Source organism: Podarcis bocagei (genome assembly GCF_964188305.1).
Source record: "Podarcis bocagei genome assembly, chromosome: 14".
Taxonomy (NCBI): Eukaryota; Metazoa; Chordata; class Lepidosauria; order Squamata; family Lacertidae; genus Podarcis; species Podarcis bocagei.
Window position 1 is genome coordinate 3394420 of NC_138139.1, and position 23673 is coordinate 3418092.

The following is a 23673-nucleotide window of genomic DNA, read 5'->3' on the forward strand; positions in this document are numbered from 1 at the left end:
ATTGCCTATCCCTGGAACTCCTCAGATCTCACTCTTGGGTCCAAATGAGAAGTGAGGGTTGGAGGTTGCGAGTGAGGAAGGTGGGTCAGGCTTTGGGAGGTGCCTGTCAACCTTTTGCCCCGGCTGTGGCTTCCATCACGAGTGTTCCTCCTCCTCCTCCTCCTCCTCCACCGCGTGGTGTGTGATTTTTCAGCAGGAAGCTGGCTCAGGGAGGAAAGGGTTTGCTCTCTCCTCCCGCTGTGCAGCAGTGGCCTTGATCTGGTTCTGGCTGCTTTTGCTTGAAAAAGAATGTGCCCAGGGCCTCTCATTTGAGAAGCGTCCCCCATGCTATGTTTGGCCCTGATACTCAATTGGTTTTGCAAGTGAAGTGTAAGATGCTTACAAGTTCTTTCTTTTTCATGCACTCCATGAGAATAACAAACAGCTGGTGAGCTTGGTTCCTGCTGTAGTTAAAGGTTTTCTGAATGGTGACAAGCAGCTGGTCCCTCAGAGACTCACTTATGATGCTAAAGTCAAGAGACAAAACAGAAAACAAATATTTTCATGCTTGGACTTCAGAAATGAAGGCAAATGGATTTGTTTGTTTGGTTTTCAGAAAACAACCCTTGGAGTACAAACTTGTGTTGCTCTCCTCAGAGTAAGTCTTCATTATATAATTTTAACCAGTTTAACCAATTCTAACTGTTTAATCTTTATTTGTCTGAGCATACGGTGTAAAGCCACGTCATGTGCATGACAAATTCCCTCAAATTAGAACAGTAGTCTTCAACTTTTTAAAGACCCAGGACCCACTTTTAACCCAAGTATGTATTTAAGAATACAAACCTAGACAGTATCTTAAAAAGCAGAGACATCACCTTGCCAACAAAGGTCCGTATAGTAAAAGCTATGGTTTCCCCAGTAGTGATGTATGGAAGTGAGAGCTGGACATAGGCGCCGACTCCATGGGGCCTGAGGGGGCTCGAGCCCCCTCAAAAATTTTTTTTGGGGGGCTCAGCCCCCCCAATAATCTCGGGCGCCCTTCCAGCAGAGCGCCGCCGCCGTCCCCCGCCTCCTCCCCACCTGCTCCTTCGCCAGCCAGCCAGCCAGCCGCGCGCCCTAATCGGAGAGCCCCGGCCGTCCCCCGCGAGATTAGGGAATCCCCGGGGGCGGGGGCTCCTGCCTCGCTGCTTCGCAGCACCACCGCCACTGCCAAGGCACTGCCGGAAATCCCGCGAGAACAGGGGAATCCCGACTGGCCACACCTCCCAGCCAGCCAATCGGCTGGCTGGGGGGGCGTGGCTTGCCCTATTTAGGGCCGGAGCCACTTTATTTGCATATTCATGAGCTTATTTATTATTCATGAGCTTTCCCGGGCCCCCCCCAATATTTTTTATAAGTCTGCGTCCCTGGAGCTGGACCATAAAGAAGGCTGATCGCCGAAGAATTGATGCTTTTGAATTATGATGCTGGAGGAGACTCTTGAGAATCCCATGGACTGCAAGAAGATCAAACCTATCCATTCTTAAGGAAATCCGCCCTGAGTGCTCACTGGAAGGACAGATCCTGAAGCTGAGGCTCCAGTACTTTGGCCACCTCATGAGAAGAGAAGACTCTCTGGAAAAGACCCTGATGTTGGGAAAGATGGAGGGCACAAGGAAAAGGGGACGACAGAGGACGAGATGGTTGGACAATGTTCTTGAAGCTACCAGCATGAGTTTGACCAAACTGCGGGAGGCAGTGGAAGACAGGAGTGCCTGGCATGCTCTGGTCCAGGGGGTCACGAAGAGTCGGACACGACTAAACGACTAAACAACAACAACAATGTATTTAAGAATTACTCTCTTAATTTCTTATTGATTGACTGATTGCATTTATATGCCACCTTTTCCTCCAAGCTGCTCAAGGCAGCATACATGGTTCTTCCCCACAACAGCCCTGCAAGGTAGGTTAGGCTGAGAGGCAGTGACTGGTCCAAGGTCACCCAGTGAGCTTTATGGCCAAGTGGGAGTTGTGAGCCCTCGTCTTCCAGATCTATGTCCGACTATACCACACTGCCAGGTATTTTGCTAGTTCATAAAAACAGGTCCTAGTACATCAGATGTGGCTGAAAAAGACTTCAAAAGCTATCTCACTCCTCCCTGAGCACACTGTGATGAGAGCCCTCTAACCTTGGCCAATTCCCTCTTATTCAATTTGGCCAGCAGGCAATTCACTCAGACTCGTGGGTCTGCTGGGTTTCGGGAAACTCTGCTCTCTAATCAGAATGAGGTGAGAGAGCTCCCCAAAGGCCCCTGTTATCAGGGAAGCTGTTTAGCCTGAGAACCTTTATCAGATCCTGGGCTTTGCCTGACAGGGCCTGAGAGATCCAGCACAGAGATACCAGATCAGCAAGAAGCTTCTGAGGTTAACTCAGGGAGAAGAGGCCTTTGGTTTTCTCTAAAAAAAAGTGGTGGGGGTGAAATTGTGAAAATTAAGCTGGTGAGTAATATATTTAAAAATGGAACATCTGCTCTGGAGCATACTGAAGAAGTTCCCATTTTTATTAATACATCTAAATAATGTAATACTTAGCATTTATATAATACCTGAGGGTTTTCAAAGCTCCCTGCATACATTATTTTGGTTATCCTTGCAACCACCCTGTGAATTAAGGGTTGTATCTAAGGTAGTCCTACTCTGAGTAGGCCCATTAAAAGATAGTTGTGCTCATTCATTTCAGTGGGTCTACTGTGAGCAAAACTAACATTGGATCTGGCCTACAGGCTGTAATGATTGTTCCTTTGAGGACAAAGGACTGAAACCGAGCAGTGCCTAAAAAGCAGGGGGAGGGAACTCTTTGGAGTCTGAGGGCTGCATTCCCTTGCAGGCAACTTTCTGGATGCCACATTTATTTATTTATTGCATGTATAGCCTACCTTTTTTCTCCAAGGAGCTGTACATTGTTCTCCCCCTCCTTATTTAATCTCCACAACAGCCCTGTGAGGTAGGCTAGACTGAGAGGCAGCAATTGGCCCAAGGTCACCCAGTGAGCTTCATGGATGAGGGAGGATTTGAACCCAGGTCTCCCAGTTCTTAGTCCAACACCACGTTAGCTGTGCTGGGCATGTCCAGCAGCAAAAGTGGGCAGAGCAACAGATGTAGAGTAGGCAACACTCCAGCCATGCAAAAGCCAGAGGTTTCATTACTCCATCCACACAAGGAATTATTGCAGCTGAAGGATGCATTCCAGCCAGGCAAAAACACTTGTGAAGGGTGTGAAGCAGGGCTAGTGAGGGGTGTGGTCTGGGGAGGGGTCTTAGCTTGGGGAAGGTCACAAGGGCTGGGTAGAGAGGCTTGGAGAGCCACATTCAGCCCCTAAGCCTGAAGTTTCTCACCCCTGACAGAAAGTCCTCCAGCAAGTTCATAGAGGAGACAATATTGGAACCTTGGTCAACAGCTCAGGTTTTGCACCATGCAAATAAGACTTCCATTGTGCACTCCCTCCTCTCCTAGTCTTCACATGCATTATTTGATTTGTTTGAACATAAGTCTGGTTTGGATGTTACACTAAACCCACCGTTTAGCTCCATATGAGGAACAAGCCTCTAACTTCAGTACTCTCAGCTCCCCTCTCCTCATCCAGTCCAGACACAAGGAAGAGATTGGAAGTGTCCACTTCCCTGTTTAAGCTCACTGTGATGTGTTGTTATCTCCAAAGCTGAAACTGTGGTTTCTTTTAGACTGTGGTTCATCAAAACAAATCAAGATCAGAAATCATGGTTTAGCCATGGCTTGTTTCAATAAAGTTTAAAGCTGAAACTAAACATAATTTGTCCAAGTTTGTATGTAGCAGCAAACTGTGGTTAGGTTAAACCAGGATGCTTCCCATGTCCTCTGGCATGTGCTGGGGGAGCAGGGGCACACGAGCTCATGGCTTGATCAAGCTTGTTCACATAGTGCTAAGTTCAGTGATAAGTGTGGCAAATTGTGGTTTCTCAAGAACATGGAAATAAGGTAAGCGAGAGGAAGGAGAGTGTGCACAGGCACAACATTCTTTGTGTAACTGGTCACAGCATGCTTTGGCACTGTGTATGAATAGGGATTCAGTCTCCTAACCACTACATTACACCAATTCTAACATGTCAGTTATTCTTACCCTCCTTCTTCTGAGTACTTGTGTGCAAATGATAAGATGTCTGACGCTCGTCCGCTGCCATCACAGATCACAACAGGAAGTGGCGGCTCTTCACGCAGGCATTCCAAGACGATGGATATCACATTGGGACCACCTTCGACTATCAGTCCAACCACAGGGACCCCCTGCCCCAGCCCTGTAGGACAAACCAAGCAGGCCATTAAACACCAAGTGAATGTTTTGAAAGAGTGGAAACTTCAGATTCTCAATGAAGCAGGATGCTGTACAAATACCAGGGCATAAGACAAGGAGAAGCTGCTGAATAATCTGTGAAACTGCACAGTACTTTTGATGAACAGCAGAACCTGCTCGTAAAACTCAACAGAGGGCACAGCAGTTACAGTGGCATAGAAATGGCATGTGTTTGTTGTGTAGACATGCTGCCTGCAAAGTGACAGACATCTAAAGGCTCTCCTAAGGAGCACTACCAGCTGTTTATTGTTAGGATGCAAATAATGGTCGGTCGGCGTTAGAGACGACAGCTGAGCACCCCTTTGCTGTCCCTGCCTCACTGTGATCTCCAGGCATAGGATGACAAAGGGAAGCCCATAGGTCACAGGATCCAGGTCACATGTCAGGAAGTTGGAGGACTAAAAGTAGAAAAATAATGATCTTGCACTTGGCATGATATGTCCTCAGGAAGTAGGTGCTTAAATTCAAAATGCTGGGGGTCAGGCAGAGTTATAAGGAGATTAGTCTCAAGATGTAGTAAAAGCTGAACAACAAAAAAAGCAGAAGAAAACCCACAGTCTCTTTTTAATGCACATTAGACAAATGGGGGAGAGAACACTTTGAGCACCATATCCCTACTTCCAAACCAGCAGTACCCTTAATTTAGACGTCTCTCTACGGAGGGGTGAGAAACCCAGTGGCCCTCCAGATGCTGTGGGATTCCAGTTGCCATCATTCCTGACTCCTGGCCGTACTGGCTGATCAGAGTCCAGCAAACCCAGGCCACATTCGCACCACACCTCTACAGCACTTCACTACCACTTTAAACTGCTGTGGCTTCCCTCAAAGACTCCTGGGAACTGTAGCTTGTTAAGGGTGCTGAGAGCTATAATTCCAAGAGCAATTTAACAACCAATCCCTCTTCCCAGTGAACTTTGGAAATTGTAGCTCTGTGAGGGGAATAGGGGTCTCCTAACAACTCTCAGCACCCATAACAAAGAATGACTTCCATAATTCTTTGGGGGGCTATTTATAGTGGTATTGTGACCCTAGAGTGTCACAGGCTCCCCGTGCCTCATCCATGGGCCAAGCATTTTGCTGCCTGAGGTGAAAGGCAAGATGGTATGTTCGTTCTCTCTCTCTCTCCATTCCACATATAGAAGTCAGCTGGAGTGGCAGCTGAATCTTGCATCCTGTATTGCACTTTGAGGTGGCAGCTTAGTATAGCGGGCCAGAGACAGGCCATGTGCCATACACAGCTCTGCCTTCCAAGAGAAGGGCTCTGGAAGGGCTACCATCTGCTGCCTGAGGTGGACACCTCATTCTGTCTAATGATAGGGCCGGCCCTAACTAAGCAGAATCACAGGGGCGCTTGGAAGATTGTGGGGCTCAAAAGGTCAGACTATGTAGCCTCCGGATAAGGAACTCCGACCCCCTGGGTACTTTAATGGACCCTATGCGCACAGAAGTGGTTCATGAGGCAGCTCCATCAAACAGGCAGTCCATTCACACATAGGTTTTGTTTTGTTTCTTTAATTGCCAATGATTTTAATCAGGAAAATGAACTGCATGAAAAGAGTTGACACTCCAAGTGCCACTGTTTTGCAGGAGATATTGAAATACATCAGAACGAATGCTCATTCAAGATTAGACATGGTCTAACCTCTGTACAAGCTTTGAATACTCAAAAAATTGGTCATCCAGAGGAGCCCACAGCTTGGCTACTTTCAGCAGCTACCTTTTGTAAATCAAAAGACGACCGAAATTTATTTAGACACCTCTAATGCCACACCTTGTCTGACCCCTAGAAAGGGGCAGTTATGACTCCTGTTCTGCAAAAACGGGATCTAAAGCTAAAATGTAGTTATGAGTTTGTGGCAGCAGGTGGGTGGAAAAAAGGGTGAAAGTCCCACCTTGGCTTTTGGGCCAAGTAGGGCAAAGGATGCCAGAACCAAGTCCCCCAGGAACTGATGTGTGTCATGATCACTCAGCAACCAGCAGTTTTCCAGCTGGATGTAACCTGTGCTGGGTCAGAAAGGTGGAGGAAAACTGCGCTTACTTAGTCCCCAGGGACACTCTGGGCATGCTCAGAGGCACTCTCACCAGCTGGCATAAGAATGATAAGAGGAGCCCTGCTGTATCAGGCCAATGGTCCATCTATAATAATAATAATAATAATAATAATAATAATAATAATAATAATAATAATAATAATTTTTATTTATACCCCATCCATCTGGTTGGGTTTGCCCAGCCACTCTGGGCGGCTTCCAGCAGAATATTGAAATACAATGACTCATCCAGTATTAAAAGCTTCCCTAAACAGGGCTGTCTTCTAAAAGTTAGATAGTTGTTTATTTCTTTGGCATCTGATGGGAGGGTGTTCCACAGGGCAGGTGCCACTACCGAGAAGGCCCTCTGCCTGGTTCCCTGTAACCTCACTTCTTTGCAACGAGGGAACCGTCAGAAGGCCCCTCAGAGTTCTACCCATGAGGTTATTCTGCACTCAGCAGTGACTGTTTTGTGAATGAGCTATATATCTCTGGCCAACTTACGTGTGTTGATCTTTTGGAGTGAGATGTGCTTCTCCAGCTGGCGCCTCAGTTTCACTTCTGCCCCGTATTTGCCAAAGGTGCCATTGTCGGCCAGGATGAAGTGCGTATGGGAACTGTTGAGCACAGAGAGTTTGCTTAGTGGGTTTGACATGGTTTGGTAAACTCTTGTCACCTGTCAAAAAGAAAAGGGCATTTTTAATTTAAAAAGAAAATAGAAACAAATAAAAACTGGGTCATATTTGCACTTGCATCTGGATTCTGGGAATATTGGACTTCAACTAGCTTAAACAGTAATTTCATCTCCTTCAGGAATCTTTGGGAACTGTAATCAGGGAGCTAGAGATCTCTCAAAAACCTTGCCAAACTAGAATTCCCAGAATCCTTTGGGGAGGCAAACCATGGCAGTTATTCATTTACTTGTTTTTTTGCCCTGTAAAGTTCTCGGCCATCACACAGCACCCCCATTCTTCTATTTTCTTTCTTCTTTTGAAGTAGATTAGGCTGCCTCCCCATATCTAACACACTAAACACTCTTCCACACGGGCTCTGAATTGCTTGGCATTTTCATGGCACTTTAAAGAGGGTTTGAAGCATTTCATGTACATTATGTCAGCAGCCCTTCCTCACTTGCCAAGTAGGCCAGCATTATTATCTTCTTATTGCAAAGGGAGGGCAGAAAGGTTCTGGCTTGCTTAAGGCCTTCTTGTGAATTTGTGGGTGTGTGAGGTAAAGTTGAAGCTAAGGATCTCACTGCTCAGCCAACACTGATATTAAGCTAAGTTGGTATAAAACTGTTTACAATGTGGACCTCCCCTCTGGACACTATTTCCAGTAAAGCCACGTTCAGAAAGTGAAAGACAGCTTAGTATAAAAGGCTCCTGTCTTTGGAGTAGTAAATGGCAATCTCAGTGGCCCAGATGAACACAGTGGTACCTCTGTTTCCAACGAGATCCATTCTGGAGCCCCGTTTGCAACCTGAGCAGAACACAACCTGCGTCTGCACAGGTCGCGATTCGCCGCTTTTGCACATGCATGTGACGGCATTTTGAGAGTCTGCGCATGCGGCGAAACCCGGACATAACCTGTTCTGTTACTTCTGAGTTGCTGCAGGACGCAACCTGAAAAGATTTAACCCGAAGTGTCTTTAACCCGAGGTATGACTGTATACAGTCGTACCTTGGTTGACGAACACCTTAGCAGTTGAACATTTGGATTCCAAAACACTGCAAACCCAGAAGAGAGTGTTCTGGTTTGCGAACATTCTTTTGGAAGCTGAATGTCTGATGGGGCTTCTGTGGCTACCGATTGAGCTCAGGAAGCTCCTGCAGCCAATCAGAAGCTGCGCCTTGGAAGTTGAACGTTTTGGAAGTAGAACGGACTTCCGGAACGGATTCCGTTCAGCTTCCAATGTACGACTGTAGCTGTTAGCCACTGGGTAGCTCTTCATTCTGTCTGGGGTGCAAAGGGGAAGAGTGAAGTTGGAGGCAGATGTTTGCTAGCTGCAGCTTGTCATACAGGCATAAGAAAAATGCAGCTGTTGAATTCTCCTCTTCTATCCCAGCTATCCAAGCCATAAGACTCCAAACACTAAGATTTACTGATACTAATATTTGCATTCTGCTTTTTTCTGCACACAAGAGACCTAATACTAAAGCACTAGATGAATGAAATCCAGCCATACTCAGACTTGCACCTGCCCTGCTCCTCTGGCACAGCGGCAAGGAGCAGATTGCTTTCATACTAAGCAGTGTCTCGTTTATGTCTGAAAAATTCAGGGAAACTGTGGTTACTTTAAATGTGGATTTGACAGTGCATAATGTCATTGTTGCATGTGTTTGTGCATAAACCTATTCTGTCCCACTGCCGAATTAATCTGCATCCCCACCCCTCCTCAAACTTCCATGAATATTTGCATATTCATACACCACAAACTTTGGAATATTTATTTCCTTTCAAAATAAACATTTCTTTAAAAACAGATTAAACTTTAAAGATGTGTTTCAAATTGCATTTTTATATGTTTAGAGACAAGAACACTGTCCAGAGATGTGCAAAATCTGAATTATAAGCCATATTCTGATCCACGCATTTGATTGCAAGTGGAAACGCCTGAGCCCTCCCTTGAGGAGTGGGGAGCTGGGCAGCTGGGGCTCGTTCCATACCCTCATTCATTCCTAAGATGAAAATAGGGACATTTCTCACTCCCCCCCCCCCCCGCCGATCCTCCTTGATCTCCCATTTTTGTCCCGGCTCCCTACAGAGCATTTCCACACCCCCCCCTCAGCAACAGGACACAGCACACCCACCTGCCACCATCCTGAGAAAACCCCTTAATCCTGGTTTTATTTTATTTTTTTCTTTGGTAGATTTACAAAAAGAAAAGCACACACCAATAAATAAATTTTAGAAAGGGGCAATATTAAATGCAGCTGCACAAAGCATTAAAAACAACAACAAGACCCCTTGTGCTCTGCTCCTCCTTGTTTCCTGCCCAGGGGGCCCCTGCCCCTCAGAGCTGGCACGTCGCATGGGGCTGGGCCTCTGGGCTGGCGGCTTCTCTTCCTCCTCTATGAGCTGCCCAAGGGAGGAGGCTGGCAGCAGCCCTGGAGAGGCCACAGGCTGCTCCCTCCCTGGCAGCTGCCCCCCCAGTCGCTCCAGAGAAGTGCCGGCTCCTCGTCCTCCCGGAGCTTGGTGGCAGTGGCACTAGTGGAGGAAATGGGATCAAATCAAAAGCCGGGGTAGCTTTTGTAATTCTGGGACTGTCCCTGGAAAATCGGGACACTTGGAGGATATGGCATTCATGTAACACTAAACCAGGGCTGGGAATCTTTAGACCTTGGGGCCAAATGCAGGGCTCCCCCCCCCCCGCCTCTCTGCTTGACTTGGGGGGGGGCTCTCTCCAGGCTCTGAAGCCACGCCCACACCAGTCCTGCTTTGCAGCTGGCTGGAAGGACGATGCTTCTCGCTTGCCTGGAGGATAAAGAGGGATCTGCAAGAGTGTGTAGAAAATAGCTTGCTGCACAAAGGCAAAATTCACAGTAGCTGCTCTGCTCACTTTCGCACTTGGCCCTGACCACTGCTGGCAGCTGGCCCTCGGAAGGCCGCACAGAACAAAATCTTGCCCTTGGGCTAGAAAAAGTTGGGCCCTCCCCCTCATGCTAAGAGATTATTATCGGTCATTGAGGTCTTCCACCGAGTGTCTTCTGCTGGTTCCCTTCCTGCGAGAAGCGAAGTTACAGGAAACCAGGCAGAAGGCCTTCTCAGTAGTGGCACCCTCCCTGTGGAACACCCTTCAGATGTCAAGGAAATAAAGAACTCCACAGATTTTAGAAGACACCTGAAGGCCACACTGTATCGGGAAGTTTCTAATGTTTGATGTTTTACTATCTTTTTATGTATGCTGTAAGCTGCCCAAGAGTTGCTGGTGAAACCCAGTCAGATGAGCAGGGTATAATAATAATAATAATAATAATAATAATAATAATAATAATAATAATAATTTAGCACTGCATTCAACCTGAGCTAAATGTGGCTAAAGGCAAAGAGAAAACGAACGATTTAACAGTCAACCCCTTTTCCCAGGGAACTTTGGGAGCTGGAGTTCTCTAGAGGGGAATGGATGGGGGTCCCCTAACAACTCTTAGCACCCGTAATAAACTTCAGTGCTTTACATCTATTGTGTATGTATTGTGTGAATGTGGCCTGTGAGAAGGGCCTCCAAAGCTCTGGGAAGATTGCCTCCTCTTAAATGACTGGACATGGTCTGCATATCTCTGAGCTGGGGAAAGCTTCACCTGTTGATTTCTGCCTGTAACATGGTTGACAAAAGAATGCACAAAAAGTGGCAACCACCATCCTCCCCCTTCCTTCAAAACTCCTGCCCTGACCTTGGGATGCAGCGCTGCATAAGGCGGCACAAGCAACCCTTTAATGCTTCGTCTGATTTGCTGATAAGAATCAAGGGATCCCAGCAAATCAAAGGCAGCGAGAGCAAGAGAATCTGGCAAAAATCCACAGAATGTGTGGGAACTTACATCTTTCCCAATCAGATCCTCCTTGTTTTCCACAATGCCCCACGGAGCAATTCCTATGGCACAGATGCGTCCTCTGGACTTGGAAGAATGATCTTTCAAGGCATCTCCAACGTGGCGAATGACACCTACAGGAGGGATCGAGTCTGTTAGTCTTCCCTGGGGGGCAGCTGCATACATCACAGAGGGAGACAGAAAGAGCCTTCTCCAGTAAAAACACCCCCTTCATTTCTCATTTATTAGGATACTCCAGGGAGGACTTGCTATGAATCTGCTTTAATGGAAGAGACACATAAACCTGGGCCCTTACTTTACCGGTACCATGTTCTTCAGTGTTTTCAGGAAGGTTGCTTAAAAGGTTTTAAATGCACCAAATCTTTAGAAAGAATTGAGCACTTTAAGCCTCCACCCAGCAAAAGTGAGTCTTGACTTATTCCCAATGAAAGTGATGGAACTTATTAACTGGGACTAAGTCCCATTCCATTTCAGTTGTGTGCATGGATGGGCATGCCAGAGTCACAGCTCATTAAAAGTGTGTTCTCACAGTCACCCTCCCAGCCTCCCTCTTTCACACGCATGCACAGGAGCACAATAAACCCTGCCTGATCAAGCAACCAGTGTTGGCGGTCTGGGTTCCACTGGCCAGGTTCTTCACATAACCTGCAAGGTTATGACTTTTCTTCCACCTTTGTATGTGACACTCCACTTTTTGCCCTGACTCAGTCTGTTTTGAGGTGGTTTAGTATTTTAAAACTCAAAAGTTGGCAATAAGAAGATCCACATGGACAAAGGTTTAATATAAAAAAGAACAGGATGTCATCGTTTTGTTTTGTTCTATGAGGTGTCCCACGCAAAACTGAAAATGGTATAAAAATCTCTTGTTACTGTGTTGTCTGTTGAACCTTGACTACCGGCTGTTGGAAACAGACAGGGTTCTTAAACGGGGATTTATACAGCTCTCTAGGGACGCGGGTGGCGCTGTGGGTAAAACCTCAGTGCCTAGGACTTGCCAATCTCATGGTCGGCGGTTCGAATCCCCGCGGCAGGGTGCGCTCCCGTTGCTGGGTCCCAGCTCCTGCCAACCTAGCAATTCAAAAGCACCATTAAGTGCAGGTAGATAAATAGGTACCGCTTTATAGCGGGAAGGTAAACGGCGTTTCCGTGTGCTGCGCTGGTGCCGGCTCGCCAGAGCAGCTTCGTCACGCTGGCCACGTGATCCGGAAGTGTCTCCAGACAGCGCTGGCCCCCGGCCTCTTAAGTGAGATGGGCGCACAACCCTAGAGTCGGACACGACTGGCCCGTACGGGCAGGGGTACCTTTACCTTTACATACAGCTCTCTGGCAAGGCTCCTAGCACAGGCCAAGGGAGGAGAGGAAAGGGGATGGAAGGCTGCATTGTTCTTAAGAGCACACAGCACAGTTAATTCATTCTGCGTGAAAATGACACAGTTACAGCCCCTTGGATTAAATCCCTGCTCATCTCTCTCCTGCACCCCGGCAAGAAAACATAGTTTTCATCAGCCAAAGGTCAGCATATAAATAAGCAGGCCAAGAGTGCACTTCTTACCTGTACTGACTCCCCCGGTGAAGATCCAAGCCCCTGTGGTCATGGCGGCCTTGATGAGGCCCTTCCCAAAGACTTGCTTCAGCTTGGGTTGCAGCTCGAAGTTCTGCAGTCCCCCGTGGATGGATATTAGGAGCTTGGGGAGTTCCAGCTGCCAGTCTTTCACCATCAGGTGGAGCAGCGAGTCTGGCTTTGTGTCATATGACACTCGGATGTACTGCAAGGCAGGTGGACACAAACAACTTAGCAGCTGGGATCAGCTTACTTAAAGGATCTCTTTACCCCATCCATGCCTGCTCTTTGTAAGTGCCACTTAACGTCTGCAAGGAATTTATCCTTCAGTGTGGCAGCACTGTCAACTCTGGAACGCCCTGTCCACTGATATTAGGCAGGTGCCTTTGCTGTCTTGCTTTCGGTGCCTGCTAAAAGCTTCTTGGCCAGATATGTAGTTTTATTATGTATATTTGTTGCAAAACTGCAGGTTTTACTTATGTTTTGATAAATGTTATGTATATTTGTTTTCTGAGCTGTGATTTTAATAGTATCTTAAAAGAATATTTCATGTCGTTTTATGTAAACCACTTAGAGGGTTTTGTTGATTAAGCAGCATATATGTATCAGATGCTCCTCAATCAGATCCAAAGTTCACAGAGTTTAGCTTCCCATACTGGCCAAGCAGGTGAACACGAAGCAAATCCACAAGGCAATGGCCCTCTCCTGATGTTTCTCCCCAACACCTAGCATTTGGAGGTACACTCCCTCTGAATAGGGAGGTTTTGCCAGCTAATGCAACTAACAGCTATTGATCGATCACTCAATTCCCTTTTAAAGCCATCAGAGTCACTGGCCGGCAGCACTGTGTCTCGCAGAAAGGAAAGTATGTGTTGTGTGAATAAATATTTTCTATTGTCTATCCTAAATCTACTGCTGTTCTTTTTTATTTGATGGCCCAGAGCATAATGCAATGCAGAGTTTCGTGATAGGTTTTAGCTGAGATTCTGGCATTGCAGGGGGCTAGACTAGATGACCCCTGGGGTCCCTTCCAGCTCTGTGATTCCATGATCATTCTAAGATACTGCTACTCTGCACATGCGCAGGCGAATCAGAGGGACACAGCAAAGGTAGCAAAGACAGGCTTGCAAATCAGTAATGCAACATAAACAGCAAGGCGTCTTGTGGCAGCGTAAAAGACCAAGCTAATGTTTCAAGAGTAAGAGGGGGAGGAGCTCAGCTCCCTCCCAAAGACACAAGGTGTCTTTGCCCAGTCTAAACAAAAGGTGGACTGTGGGGGACTGTGCCACTTTTGATGATACAACTGATAGCCTTAACAACAGCAAAAATGCATCTCTAAATCCAGGTGTAAGGAAGAAGGGGTTAATCGACCCTTTCCCCTCCATTTGCTATATGGAGGATTCCCCTATCCTTGCTTCCTGGGAAGCCTCCTCACTTGCAACCCAATGGCACGTTTTATCTTCACTGCTTCACCAATGTCAGCAGTCTTAAGATTTTGGGCTTCCCTCAATGTGGTCTAGTTGCCAAAGGAAGAATCCACTTTCCCAAACTCACTTTAAACAAAAACTGGAATCTGGTCATTGTATAATAATAATAATAATAATAATAATAATAATAATAATAATAATAATAATATCATCTATCTATTTATTTTTTATACCCTGCCCATCTGGCTGGGTTTCTCCAGCCACTCTAAGGACATTCCCCTTGCCAGGCTTCGGAAATCTACCCCTCTCTTCACTGGGCTATATTGTCTCTATTGGTGAAATAGAGGTTCCCACATACCATGGACTTGTTGGTGTGGCCTCCACCTTGGAACTCAAGATTTCCATAGGCATCAGTTGGGAGTGCTTGGGTGTGCTTACTGACAAACCACTTCTCAGGCTGAGTATCCACCTGCTTCGTTGCGTCTTCTTCATTCTTGTTCGCAGTTATACTCGGAGGAATTGGGGTGTGTTGTGTAAGAAGCTGGCCGCAGCAGCACCTGAGGGCAAAGAGCAACTGTGAGCCTGCAGCCAGCAGTTGACTTAGAACATTCCCCTCTTCATGTTTAAAAATCTAATAGGGATGTTGCCCCTTGTGATGAAAGACAGGGACTTAGTTGATTACAGGGGTTTTAGTAGATTAATCAATGGATTGATTTTGCATATATTTTCATCCAAGTAAAAAGAAAAGGCTTGCTTCCTTTGTTTTGGGTTGTTGCACATGGATTGCAACATCTTAGAATGGATATCCCCTCCTGAATGAGAAAGGGGGAGAATACCTCTTTTAAGACAGTGCTTTCCATCTGCAGTTTTAATGCTGAGTGGGGGAATCCTGACACCTGACTAAGCGGTGCACTTTTTCAGGCATTCAAGTTTGGGGGGTTTTTTATATAAAAAAAGATGAAGCAAATCAGTTAGACCCTGAGGAGGGAATAAAAATCACGTATCAGAGCATGTTTTGGGGCCAGAATGGTATGCTCATCTTCTGCCAAGTTCCATGCAGCACTACACACACAAGCAGATGCACAGAAAACTGTCAGATCTGCTTATACCACCTAGAAGTCTGCCCTTTCTCTCTCAGTTATAAGGTGCCATGGGAGGTTTTCAGCTGGGGTTCCAAGAAGCCAGACTCCAGCATCTTTCCTTCTGAATCACTGGCAGCCTGAGCTCTCTGCTCCAAGGCTACCATGGAGGCTGCAGAACCAGCCTGCCGGAGCAGCCTGTCAGCTGACCTCAAGGGCCAGTCACAGTTTACCCGGCCTTATAAAGCCCTCATCAAGAGCAAGTTGCCTATACTTCTGAACACTGCCACAGCATTTTAATTATGTAGGATGCTGTCTAAATACCAATTTTAAAAAATAAAATTGCCCCCTGCATGTCTTTTAATGTGACCTGCTTTTTGCCCTCTTGCCCTCTACTCCTGCCTTGGTATACAATACCTGCCTGTTTGGACCAGTTTCATCCTTTTTCCCACTTGCACTGACTCCAGCTCCCCCCTGATCCTGGAGCCCAGCTGCCTGGAGCCTGATCCTGGCTGACACGCCCTACTTGTTTCTGAGCAATGAAAGTGGCTGCCTCAAATTCTGGGGAGGGAGAGTGCCTGCCCCCCATTTTCCCATGAGGGCTGCTCCTCCTGCTGCTGACAAAAGATTGCTTGTTTGGTGCGCAAAACCAACATGCGGAAGCAGAAGATGGGTCACCTGGTAGCATCTTTGCTGTTGGCAATTATGTAGATACACTCCCTCTTGAAAAAGGTTTTTTCTATCCAAGCTTTTTGACCCTAAGGAGGGAAGGAAGAAAGAAATAATTTGATGTCACATGGTAGATAGTGATGTTTACCTGAAAAAAGGATGTATTTCAAGACTAGTTTACAAAAATGCAGCACATCTTAAGAGCATTTGTTGTGGTGGCTTTTCCCTACCTCCTATTAACCAGAAAGAGAGGGGCTCCAAAGATCAAATGTAGTCTCAAACGCTGTGTCCTTGCCATAGCTGTCAACTGTTCCCTTTTCTATTCGGAATAAGGGAATTTCCCTTAAAAAAGGGAAAAGTTGACAGCTATGGTCCTTGCATGTGTGAAACTGGGCCCCTTTGATGGGTTGTCCTGACACATGGTAGTAGGTTTGGTTAAATGTGAAATAACAATGATTGAAGGAAGTCAAACGAATCACCCCCCTCCCCAGAAAAAAGAACTACAAATACAGAAGAAAAACAAAAGCAGCATAGTATATCTTGACGAGACTTAAACCAGCTAAGCAGAGTGCTTAACTTTAAGACTGTTAGGAAAGTCAAATTTTACATTGTACTGTGGAGACGGAGTCCTGCATTAAGTTCTACTACTACAAGTAGGTTGGGTTAAGTTAGGTGAATTCAATTTATACATTGCTTCCCACTTTAAAAAAAGTCTGGAACCATTTTACAACCAAAGTATTTTTTTAAAAACACTCAGTAAGAATCACATAAGCAGTATTTAAACAAAACAGCAACCAGATTTAGCAGCACAGTGTCATATCATTGGTGCTGCTCAAATGCCTAGGAAATGTCTTTGTTAGCACCAGAATTATAATAAAATTATGATAACATTGGTGGGTCTCCCTGGGAAGAGCATTCCATCAACCGGGTGAGGTGGGGGCTACTGCAGAGAAGACCTGTTTTCTCATTGTCCCCCTCTGGGCCTCCCTCAATGGGGACACGCAGAGAAAGTCCTCAGGATCCGGGCAGAATCCTATGGGGGAAAGGTATATTATATCTAGCAGCCAACTAGGAATACAAGACACTGCCCTATATACCAGGCCAGATTATTCGTCTAACTAATGCATACCCTCCAACATTTCTCCGATGAAAATAGGGATGGCCAATTCCATAATAATAATTTTACTATTTATACCCCACACATCTTACTGGGTTGCCCCAGCCACTCTGGGCAGCTTCCAACATATTTTAAAACATAACAAAACATTAAACATTAAAAAAAACTTCCCTATACAGGATTGCCCTAGGATGTCCATTGAAAATAGGGACATCCTAAGGAAAAGTGGGACATTCCGGAATCAAAACAGAAACTGGGATGATGTCTGTAAATCTGGGACTGTGCCTGGAAAATAGGGACCCTTGGAGGGTCTGCTAATGTATTGCTTTCTCTGATGGGCAGAAGCTCCCCTGAGTCCTAGGAGAGGGCAGAAAAGGCTCTTGCCTTTTCCATTGCCTGCTTGTCTGAGTCTTCTAACTGGAATGGCAGGGGTTGAATGTGGGGGCTTCTGCACACAAAGCATGGCCTCTGGCACTGAGCTATACAGTACTGGCTGGAATACAGACCTATACAGACCTACAGCTGGAATCAAAGCAAACCCACAGAGCAGCCTCTGCCAAACTGTGCCCTCCAGCCTGGACCAGCTGGGGTTAATGGACAGGTATAAATGGACAATTCTCCCAATGGAGAGATGTACAGCCCGCAAGGGCCAGTATTGGGACCTGCACATTTTAACTTGTTCATAAATGATCTAAAGTTAAGGGGTGAGCAGTGAGGTGGCCAGGTTTGCAGATGGTACCAAATTGTTCAGGGTGGTTAAAACAAAAGAGAGATTGTGAAGAGTTGCAAAAGGACCTCTCCAAACTGAGAGAATGGGCAGTAAAATGGCAAATGCAGTTCAGTGAACCAGGAACAAGATTTGGGGCCATAGTCAACAAGATGTTAAACCAGTGCGCACCATGGGTAATTTTTGCTATTAACTTGCACAGAAGAAGGAAGAAAGGGCACGTCCCCAGATTCCAGTAATCCAAACCATTCACTATCCCAAACTAGGATTCCTTGTTCTGTGTTTTCCCAAACGGTGATGTTTCTAAACCCAGGTGCTTGGGAACAAAAGTAGCCCTGACGAGGTGGTCACAGGTAGCAAAAGCAGAATCTATAGGTAGCTTCTGTTCTGAGTGTGGGGGTGCACCTTCTGTTCATAAAGAAATATCATTGTCCTCTCACTGTCTGGGATAGATAAGACATTTACACATGATGTGGCATAGAAATATAAATTTCTCCTTTCTGGGCAGCAGGAAAGAGGTTTTACTGTCCCAGAATAATTTTGGAAGGTTTATCCATGACTAAAATATCTCTGAATCTATTACCTGAAGACTATGGCATGTGAATGGGGTGGGGTGGAAATGGGATGGGATTTTCTGGGCCCAGAGGACTGTATATGTAGATTGGGTCCTGCTACAGTTATCAAAGGTGGCTCTAATTTCCATAAAATGGATATCACATACAAATTTGAACCCTCTTTTCCAGGTGCAGACAGTGTCAAAAATCAAGCAGGGGTCACACACAGGTAACGAGAGGCCCAAAGACAGAAAATCAACAGGTAAATCATTCCCCATAATTATAGCTCCATACATGTCATTCCAAAAAGCTTACTCTGCTTATTATCTGCCGGTGAAGAGGTCCTTTGGGAACTCTTTACAGTCTCTTTTAACAAAGCTGTTAAAAATACATCCAGTGCTGACCACAAAATCTCCTCTAGTGCCGACCTTAAACCATGCAAAGATCTCAAGTTTCGTGATTTGCCAACTAGTTGTGTTTCTGGAAGTCTTTCACCAGCTGATATTAGGCTGGGGATACAAACGTTCCATGCAAGACTGTGCCTGGTGTTTCAAATAGAGGAGTGTCAAAAGTGATTTAAAATTTACAGCAATTCTGCGCAGATGCTCAAGCTTGGATAAATTCAAGATCTAAATGCAGACATACCTCGTTTTATTGTGCTTTGCAGATAATGCTCCTCACAAGGACACGGGTGAAGCTGCAGCAGCCCAGCCTCCCACACCCCGACTGCCGCCCCTCTTCTGGCCATGGGAGTGGAGCTGGCGAGGGCTGGAGCCGGGTTCCCCCCTCCCCCTCTGCAGCCAGGGTGGCCTGGCGTAACAGACTGCACTGTCTTGGAAATATGACGTTCAGATGCCCTGGGAAACAACTTTCTCACTTTACTGTGATATTTGCTGTACTGTATTGTGGTGGTCTGAAACCAAACCTGCAAGATCTCTGAGGTATGTCTGCAGTTTAAAAGCAACCTTGTGTTTCTTTGTTGTGGGTATTTAGGAATACTTCATAATAAATATATCATTCCCCCCCTTTTCTTCATTTTTGAGCAAAAAGGATTTGAAATACCCACTCAGCTCACTGGATGTCCTTGGGCCAGTCACTATCTCTTAGCCTAACCTACCCCACAGGCCTGTTGTGAAGACAAAATGGGAAAGGGAGAGGAAGAGGTCCACTGTTATCGTTTTACATAATAACAACAAAAACCTATAAACACTTGTGTTTATACCAGCAGCATTCACCCACCCTTGAGAACCCCCATACAGGGGCGTAGCGCAGGGGATGCCAGAGGGGCCATGGCCCCAGGCATGGATTTTTGAGGGGGTGCAAAGCAGGAGCACTGGGCCGCACTGGGGCATTGGCATGGGGGCGCCTGGTTTGTGCCCGTCAAGTGCCGTGTCAGCTGGTCAGGCTCTCCCCTGCGCAGGTGGGCAGGTGGCACAGCACAGCCCTGCTTGGTCGCTCTGGCAGTGTCAGCAGCAAGGGCTGAGGTGCTGGGGTGGGCTCCTTCACCCTCCGCGCTTCACCCGCTGGGGTGCATACACCCCTGGCATGCCCACCTGCCAGTCTGTGTGCGTGCACTGGTCTGGCACATGTGTGCCTGTGCTCATGCAATGCTGCTGCCCCCATATTACCACAGCTAATCACACACCCACCCACATCACCAACCCCCCTTCAACCGCTACATTTCCCTAGAAGAAACAACAACACATGTGGAGATTGGACCATCACAACCCTCCAGTCTTGGAGCACACAGGGAACATTCCCTCCTAGTCCAACACTTTAACTGTTGCACCACAACATACACATTGTTGTATGCATTTTTGTATAAAGCACACATTTAAAACAATTCCCCTCAATATAATGCATTTTTGTACATTATTTTCACTGATACGTGCATTTCGTGCACATTTCCCCCGAATATATTTCCCCCTTTAAAAGAAGCATTCCTACATTGGAGAACTGCATCACAAAATTTGGAAAAATTCAAATGTTAAAGAACAGCTGTTTTGGTATGCATTTTGGTTTGGGAAGTGTGATTTAGGTAGGTCCACATCAACAAGCAAAGCCAACTAATTTCTTCCCATGGCTGGTACCTGCCTACTGCATATTCCTCATGATAATGAGAAGACAAAAGCAGGTGCTATAAATCACTGGAATGAAAAGCTAACCAACATATGTACAGTAGGCCTTTGAAGTTTCACTGCTGTAGGATGCTTAATCCTCTTACCAAAAGCTTGATTATAATCCACTGAAAACACTGTAGTGAAAACATATACAGTCTTAGAGAAATGGCATCTTCTTGGTTTGGCTTCACCTCTACACAGTAGTGGGATGCCCAGGGGATGTTCTGCAAGATGAAGTCTTCCTGGGCTCTCCAGGAAGACGGCTAGCCGTAGCTCCCTGGATGTTTGGGGAAACTAAGTATCCTTCCAGCAGGAGCCTTCGCATGAAGGAACACGGAAAGGATTATGACAGATTAATGGCAGTGTTCAGGGGCTTACCCTGCTCAACAGGAGAGGAAAAGATGTAGCACAGCCAGCAAGGTCACTATCAACCGCGACACCAAATTTTATACCAAAGTTTAAGCCACTTTGGAAGTGCATCTCGGGTCAGTGGTTAACAATGGTCTGTCCTCTTGTGTCAGCATCACCATCATCATGCAGCTCCCAAGAGGATGCAACTGGAACCTCTTTTGTTGAATTTCTTACTAGCTGGCTGTTTTTGATGTACAGAGTGGAGGCGGCTCAACCATGAAGCTTCCCTTGGGGTGCCATGTAAAGGCCAGGGAATTACTGCTTGCTTGGATGATGCATGCAGGCTACAAGGACAAACTCACATGGGGTGGTCCCTTCCCTTCCAGAATTAAAAGCAAGCCAGCGCTTGAGGATCTGCATGGTTCTGACACCAGCTGCCTGCCACTTTGTGCCTCCTGCCACCTCCACCTCCTGCCCCCTGGCAACAAGGGTGTGGGGGTTGGTTTTCCCCCATCAGAATCTATTGCAGGACCCCACCAGCTACCACTGGCCAGGGCTCCTTTTACGATGCTCAAGAGAGGGTAGAAATATATGGCATGAGAAATATGCAGGGTGGGGAGGGGGTTACCTCCTTAAATATGAACCATGGCCAGTTTTGGAGACAATATACTTCCTCCATGAAATGGAGAAAAGCAAGTTTTGTTTTGTGTGTTTTTTTAGCACCAATCCACAAAGTCACAATTCTGGTCATGAATCTTTCCATCGAAATCTGCCTGGATCTTATGGCCCCTCCAAAATATTCTATCAGCTGACTCCAAATATTTTTTAAAGGTGTGTGCATGTCCTCATTTAGTTACCACCCAAATTAAATTTTAAAGACACATTTGGATATTTCCTGGTCAGGAGAAGGTTCACAATAATTTCAGAGGAAGCAAGCAGCGTTTCAATAACTTCTGAAAAATTGTGTTTGCCTCCACACATTTGTGACTTACGGAGAACAGTCTATTTTGTTAATTAGTCCAGTGAATGTTGTCTGCTTCTTGCCTACACCGATTGTCCTATTGGAAATTTTGAGTCAATGAAGAAATTATCCATTCACATCTGGAATAAGAACTTCTGACTGACTAAATTTTGCCAAGAACAAAATCAAGGTAAATTTGGAGGTTCCTTCCGAGGAGAAATATTGGAAGAATTTAAGATAAGCATGAAATTTGTTTGGAAGACTGTGGCTATTTCTCAATATGTGGTGGTGGTCACTGCACATCCCTAGCAAACACCAATGAGGTCAGGGTTTTTAAATCCTAGAGACTGGAAGCAGCTATAGATTTGGGGAGGTGTTGCAAAACCAAGGTCTCATTCCATCATTCCCACACATATTCATGAAAGCATCTTTAGCATGCTGGCCTCTAAACTTCACTGCTGCTCTATCCTATCTTCTCTGGCAACCTCTTTCAGAGTAATTCTGCCAGATTCAACAAACCCAAAGGTAAATCACTGCAGCTCTTGCACCCTCTTTTTCAACATCCAAAATTAGATACGGTATTTCATCATCATCTTAATAAACAAAATGCACGTAAATAAGTTTCAGTGGCAATGATGAAATAACATGGAATTTGAAATAAGTCAGCCTACCTGTTATTCTGCAGAACATTTTACTTTGAAGAATGGAAAGATGGTGGACACTGAACAGAGATAACCAGAATTAAAGTTTAAGCTTTGTCCCACTTTCCTTTCTATTGCTTACAGAGTTGTTTAATCTCCTCTAAAGGCTAGGACTCCCAGTCTTTCTGAAGTCCACCAGAATCCTCACTTTAAGAAGAGTGCCTCATATGATAAGCATGTGAGTTGATTCTTTGTTCAAACCAGTCTCATGACTCTTTTCGAAGGTAATCCTTTAGACGTCCCATGACTCTTCATCTCCCTGCCCGGAGGGAGTTTCCATCTCATGGCAGAACGAGGCACAACATACTGACTTTGATAGCACCCAAATCTCCAATTTGTTAAATCTTCTTTCCCTTTTCCAAACAAGTGGCTTAGAGCAACTTGTAAGAATGCTGGCTCAACAGAAAAGGCCAGCTGGATTTTGGAAGCTTGCAACTTCTAATCTGAAACACACCCTCTCTGTTCTGCTGAAATTTCACCGCTATCTGCATAATTGGGACAATTGGACCTAATAGCCCTTTATGGGGTTCTCATTAAGTGCACAGCTCAACATTCTTTGGGAAAAGGGGAAAGGAGGGCATATAGCATTAATTCTATCTAATCCTTTTTTGAGCAAAATGAACTTGGGCTGGATGTCAACATGGAAAGCAGTCAATAGGCCATACAACTGGGAACAAACACACATATCCCGCCCTCATACAGCATCATTACTGCTGTGTGGCTGAGCTGGTTTTGGAATATGGCTGCCAACTTTAAATAGCAAGTGACAGCGTTTGGTGTTAGCATAGTTGTTATCGCTACTACAGGGAATGGTACAAAAAGAAATATATTGGCTTGAGCTGCACCCAATACCAATCAGGAGTGCCAGCTTGGCCCTGCGACCATGGGTGCCTGGGGCCATGGGTGCCGTGCAGCATGCATGGCCCTGGCACTGAAATTTGTGGTGTCTGGCACCTTCATGGGGAATTTTGTGGGTGTTTGGGCACCCAGGGCTCCAGCACCTATGATACTGATTCAGGGCACTGATCTTCTGTTTAGCTCAGTATTGTCTGCTCCGGCTGGCAGCAGCTGTCCAGGCAGATATCTACCCTTGGCCTGCTCCCTTTGAAGTGGAAACACTAGGGGACTGGACCTGGGACTATTTGCATGCAAAGCCTTAGCCACTCCTGCGTGTATACAAGCCCAAAGTTCAATGCAGATCTTTCCAGCTAAACAATCACAAACTACATCTCTGTTCCTCAATAACCTGCTTCTCAGGGTTGTTGTGAGAGTCAGGAGGGGGACACCAAGCCCCTTGTGGGTAGGAGTGGGGATTAAAACATAGTAAATAAATGCACAATATTATGTGGGAACATATTGCTCAGAACACAGAGATCAGCAGCTGCTAGTTGCCCCAGATGCTCAGACAGCCGATAGGGGAAGGCTGCCCCCTATTCAGCAGAATTATTGCCTTGCATGACACTTCCCTTAAATGCAAC

The 23673-nt window shown here is 46.0% G+C and overlaps 1 protein-coding gene and 1 long non-coding RNA gene across 5 annotated transcripts in view; both read right to left on the minus strand.

Annotated features, from left to right (window-relative positions):
- Window positions 1–14411, minus strand: part of TRPM1 (transient receptor potential cation channel subfamily M member 1) — a gene marked incomplete at its 3' end in the record, with an annotated part of 48640 nt that extends 34229 nt beyond the window's left edge. For 3 of the 4 annotated variants that reach the window (XM_081170543.1, XM_081170542.1, XM_081170541.1), the window contains exons 1-6: window positions 14275–14411; window positions 12481–12694; window positions 10917–11041; window positions 6883–7054; window positions 4118–4292; window positions 383–506 (exon numbers count right to left, since the gene is read on the minus strand). In XM_081170543.1, coding sequence (XP_081026669.1) covers window positions 383–506; window positions 4118–4292; window positions 6883–7054; window positions 10917–11041; window positions 12481–12694; window positions 14275–14277 — 813 coding nt within the window. In that variant the 5' untranslated portion in view covers window positions 14278–14411. Of the gene's footprint in view, window positions 1–382; window positions 507–4113; window positions 4293–6882; window positions 7055–10916; window positions 11042–12480; window positions 12695–14274 lie in introns of those variants that run through there. The other variant, XM_081170544.1, reaches the window with a different exon arrangement.
- A 3-nt stretch (window positions 14412–14414) lies between these two features.
- On the minus strand, window positions 14415–22368 carry LOC308573594. Its single transcript, XR_014002118.1, has 3 exons — window positions 22166–22368; window positions 15674–15753; window positions 14415–14473 (listed from the first exon to the last, which is right to left on the minus strand). It is a non-coding gene; the product is annotated as an uncharacterized lncRNA (long non-coding RNA).
- Between the last annotated feature and the right edge of the window lie 1305 nt (window positions 22369–23673).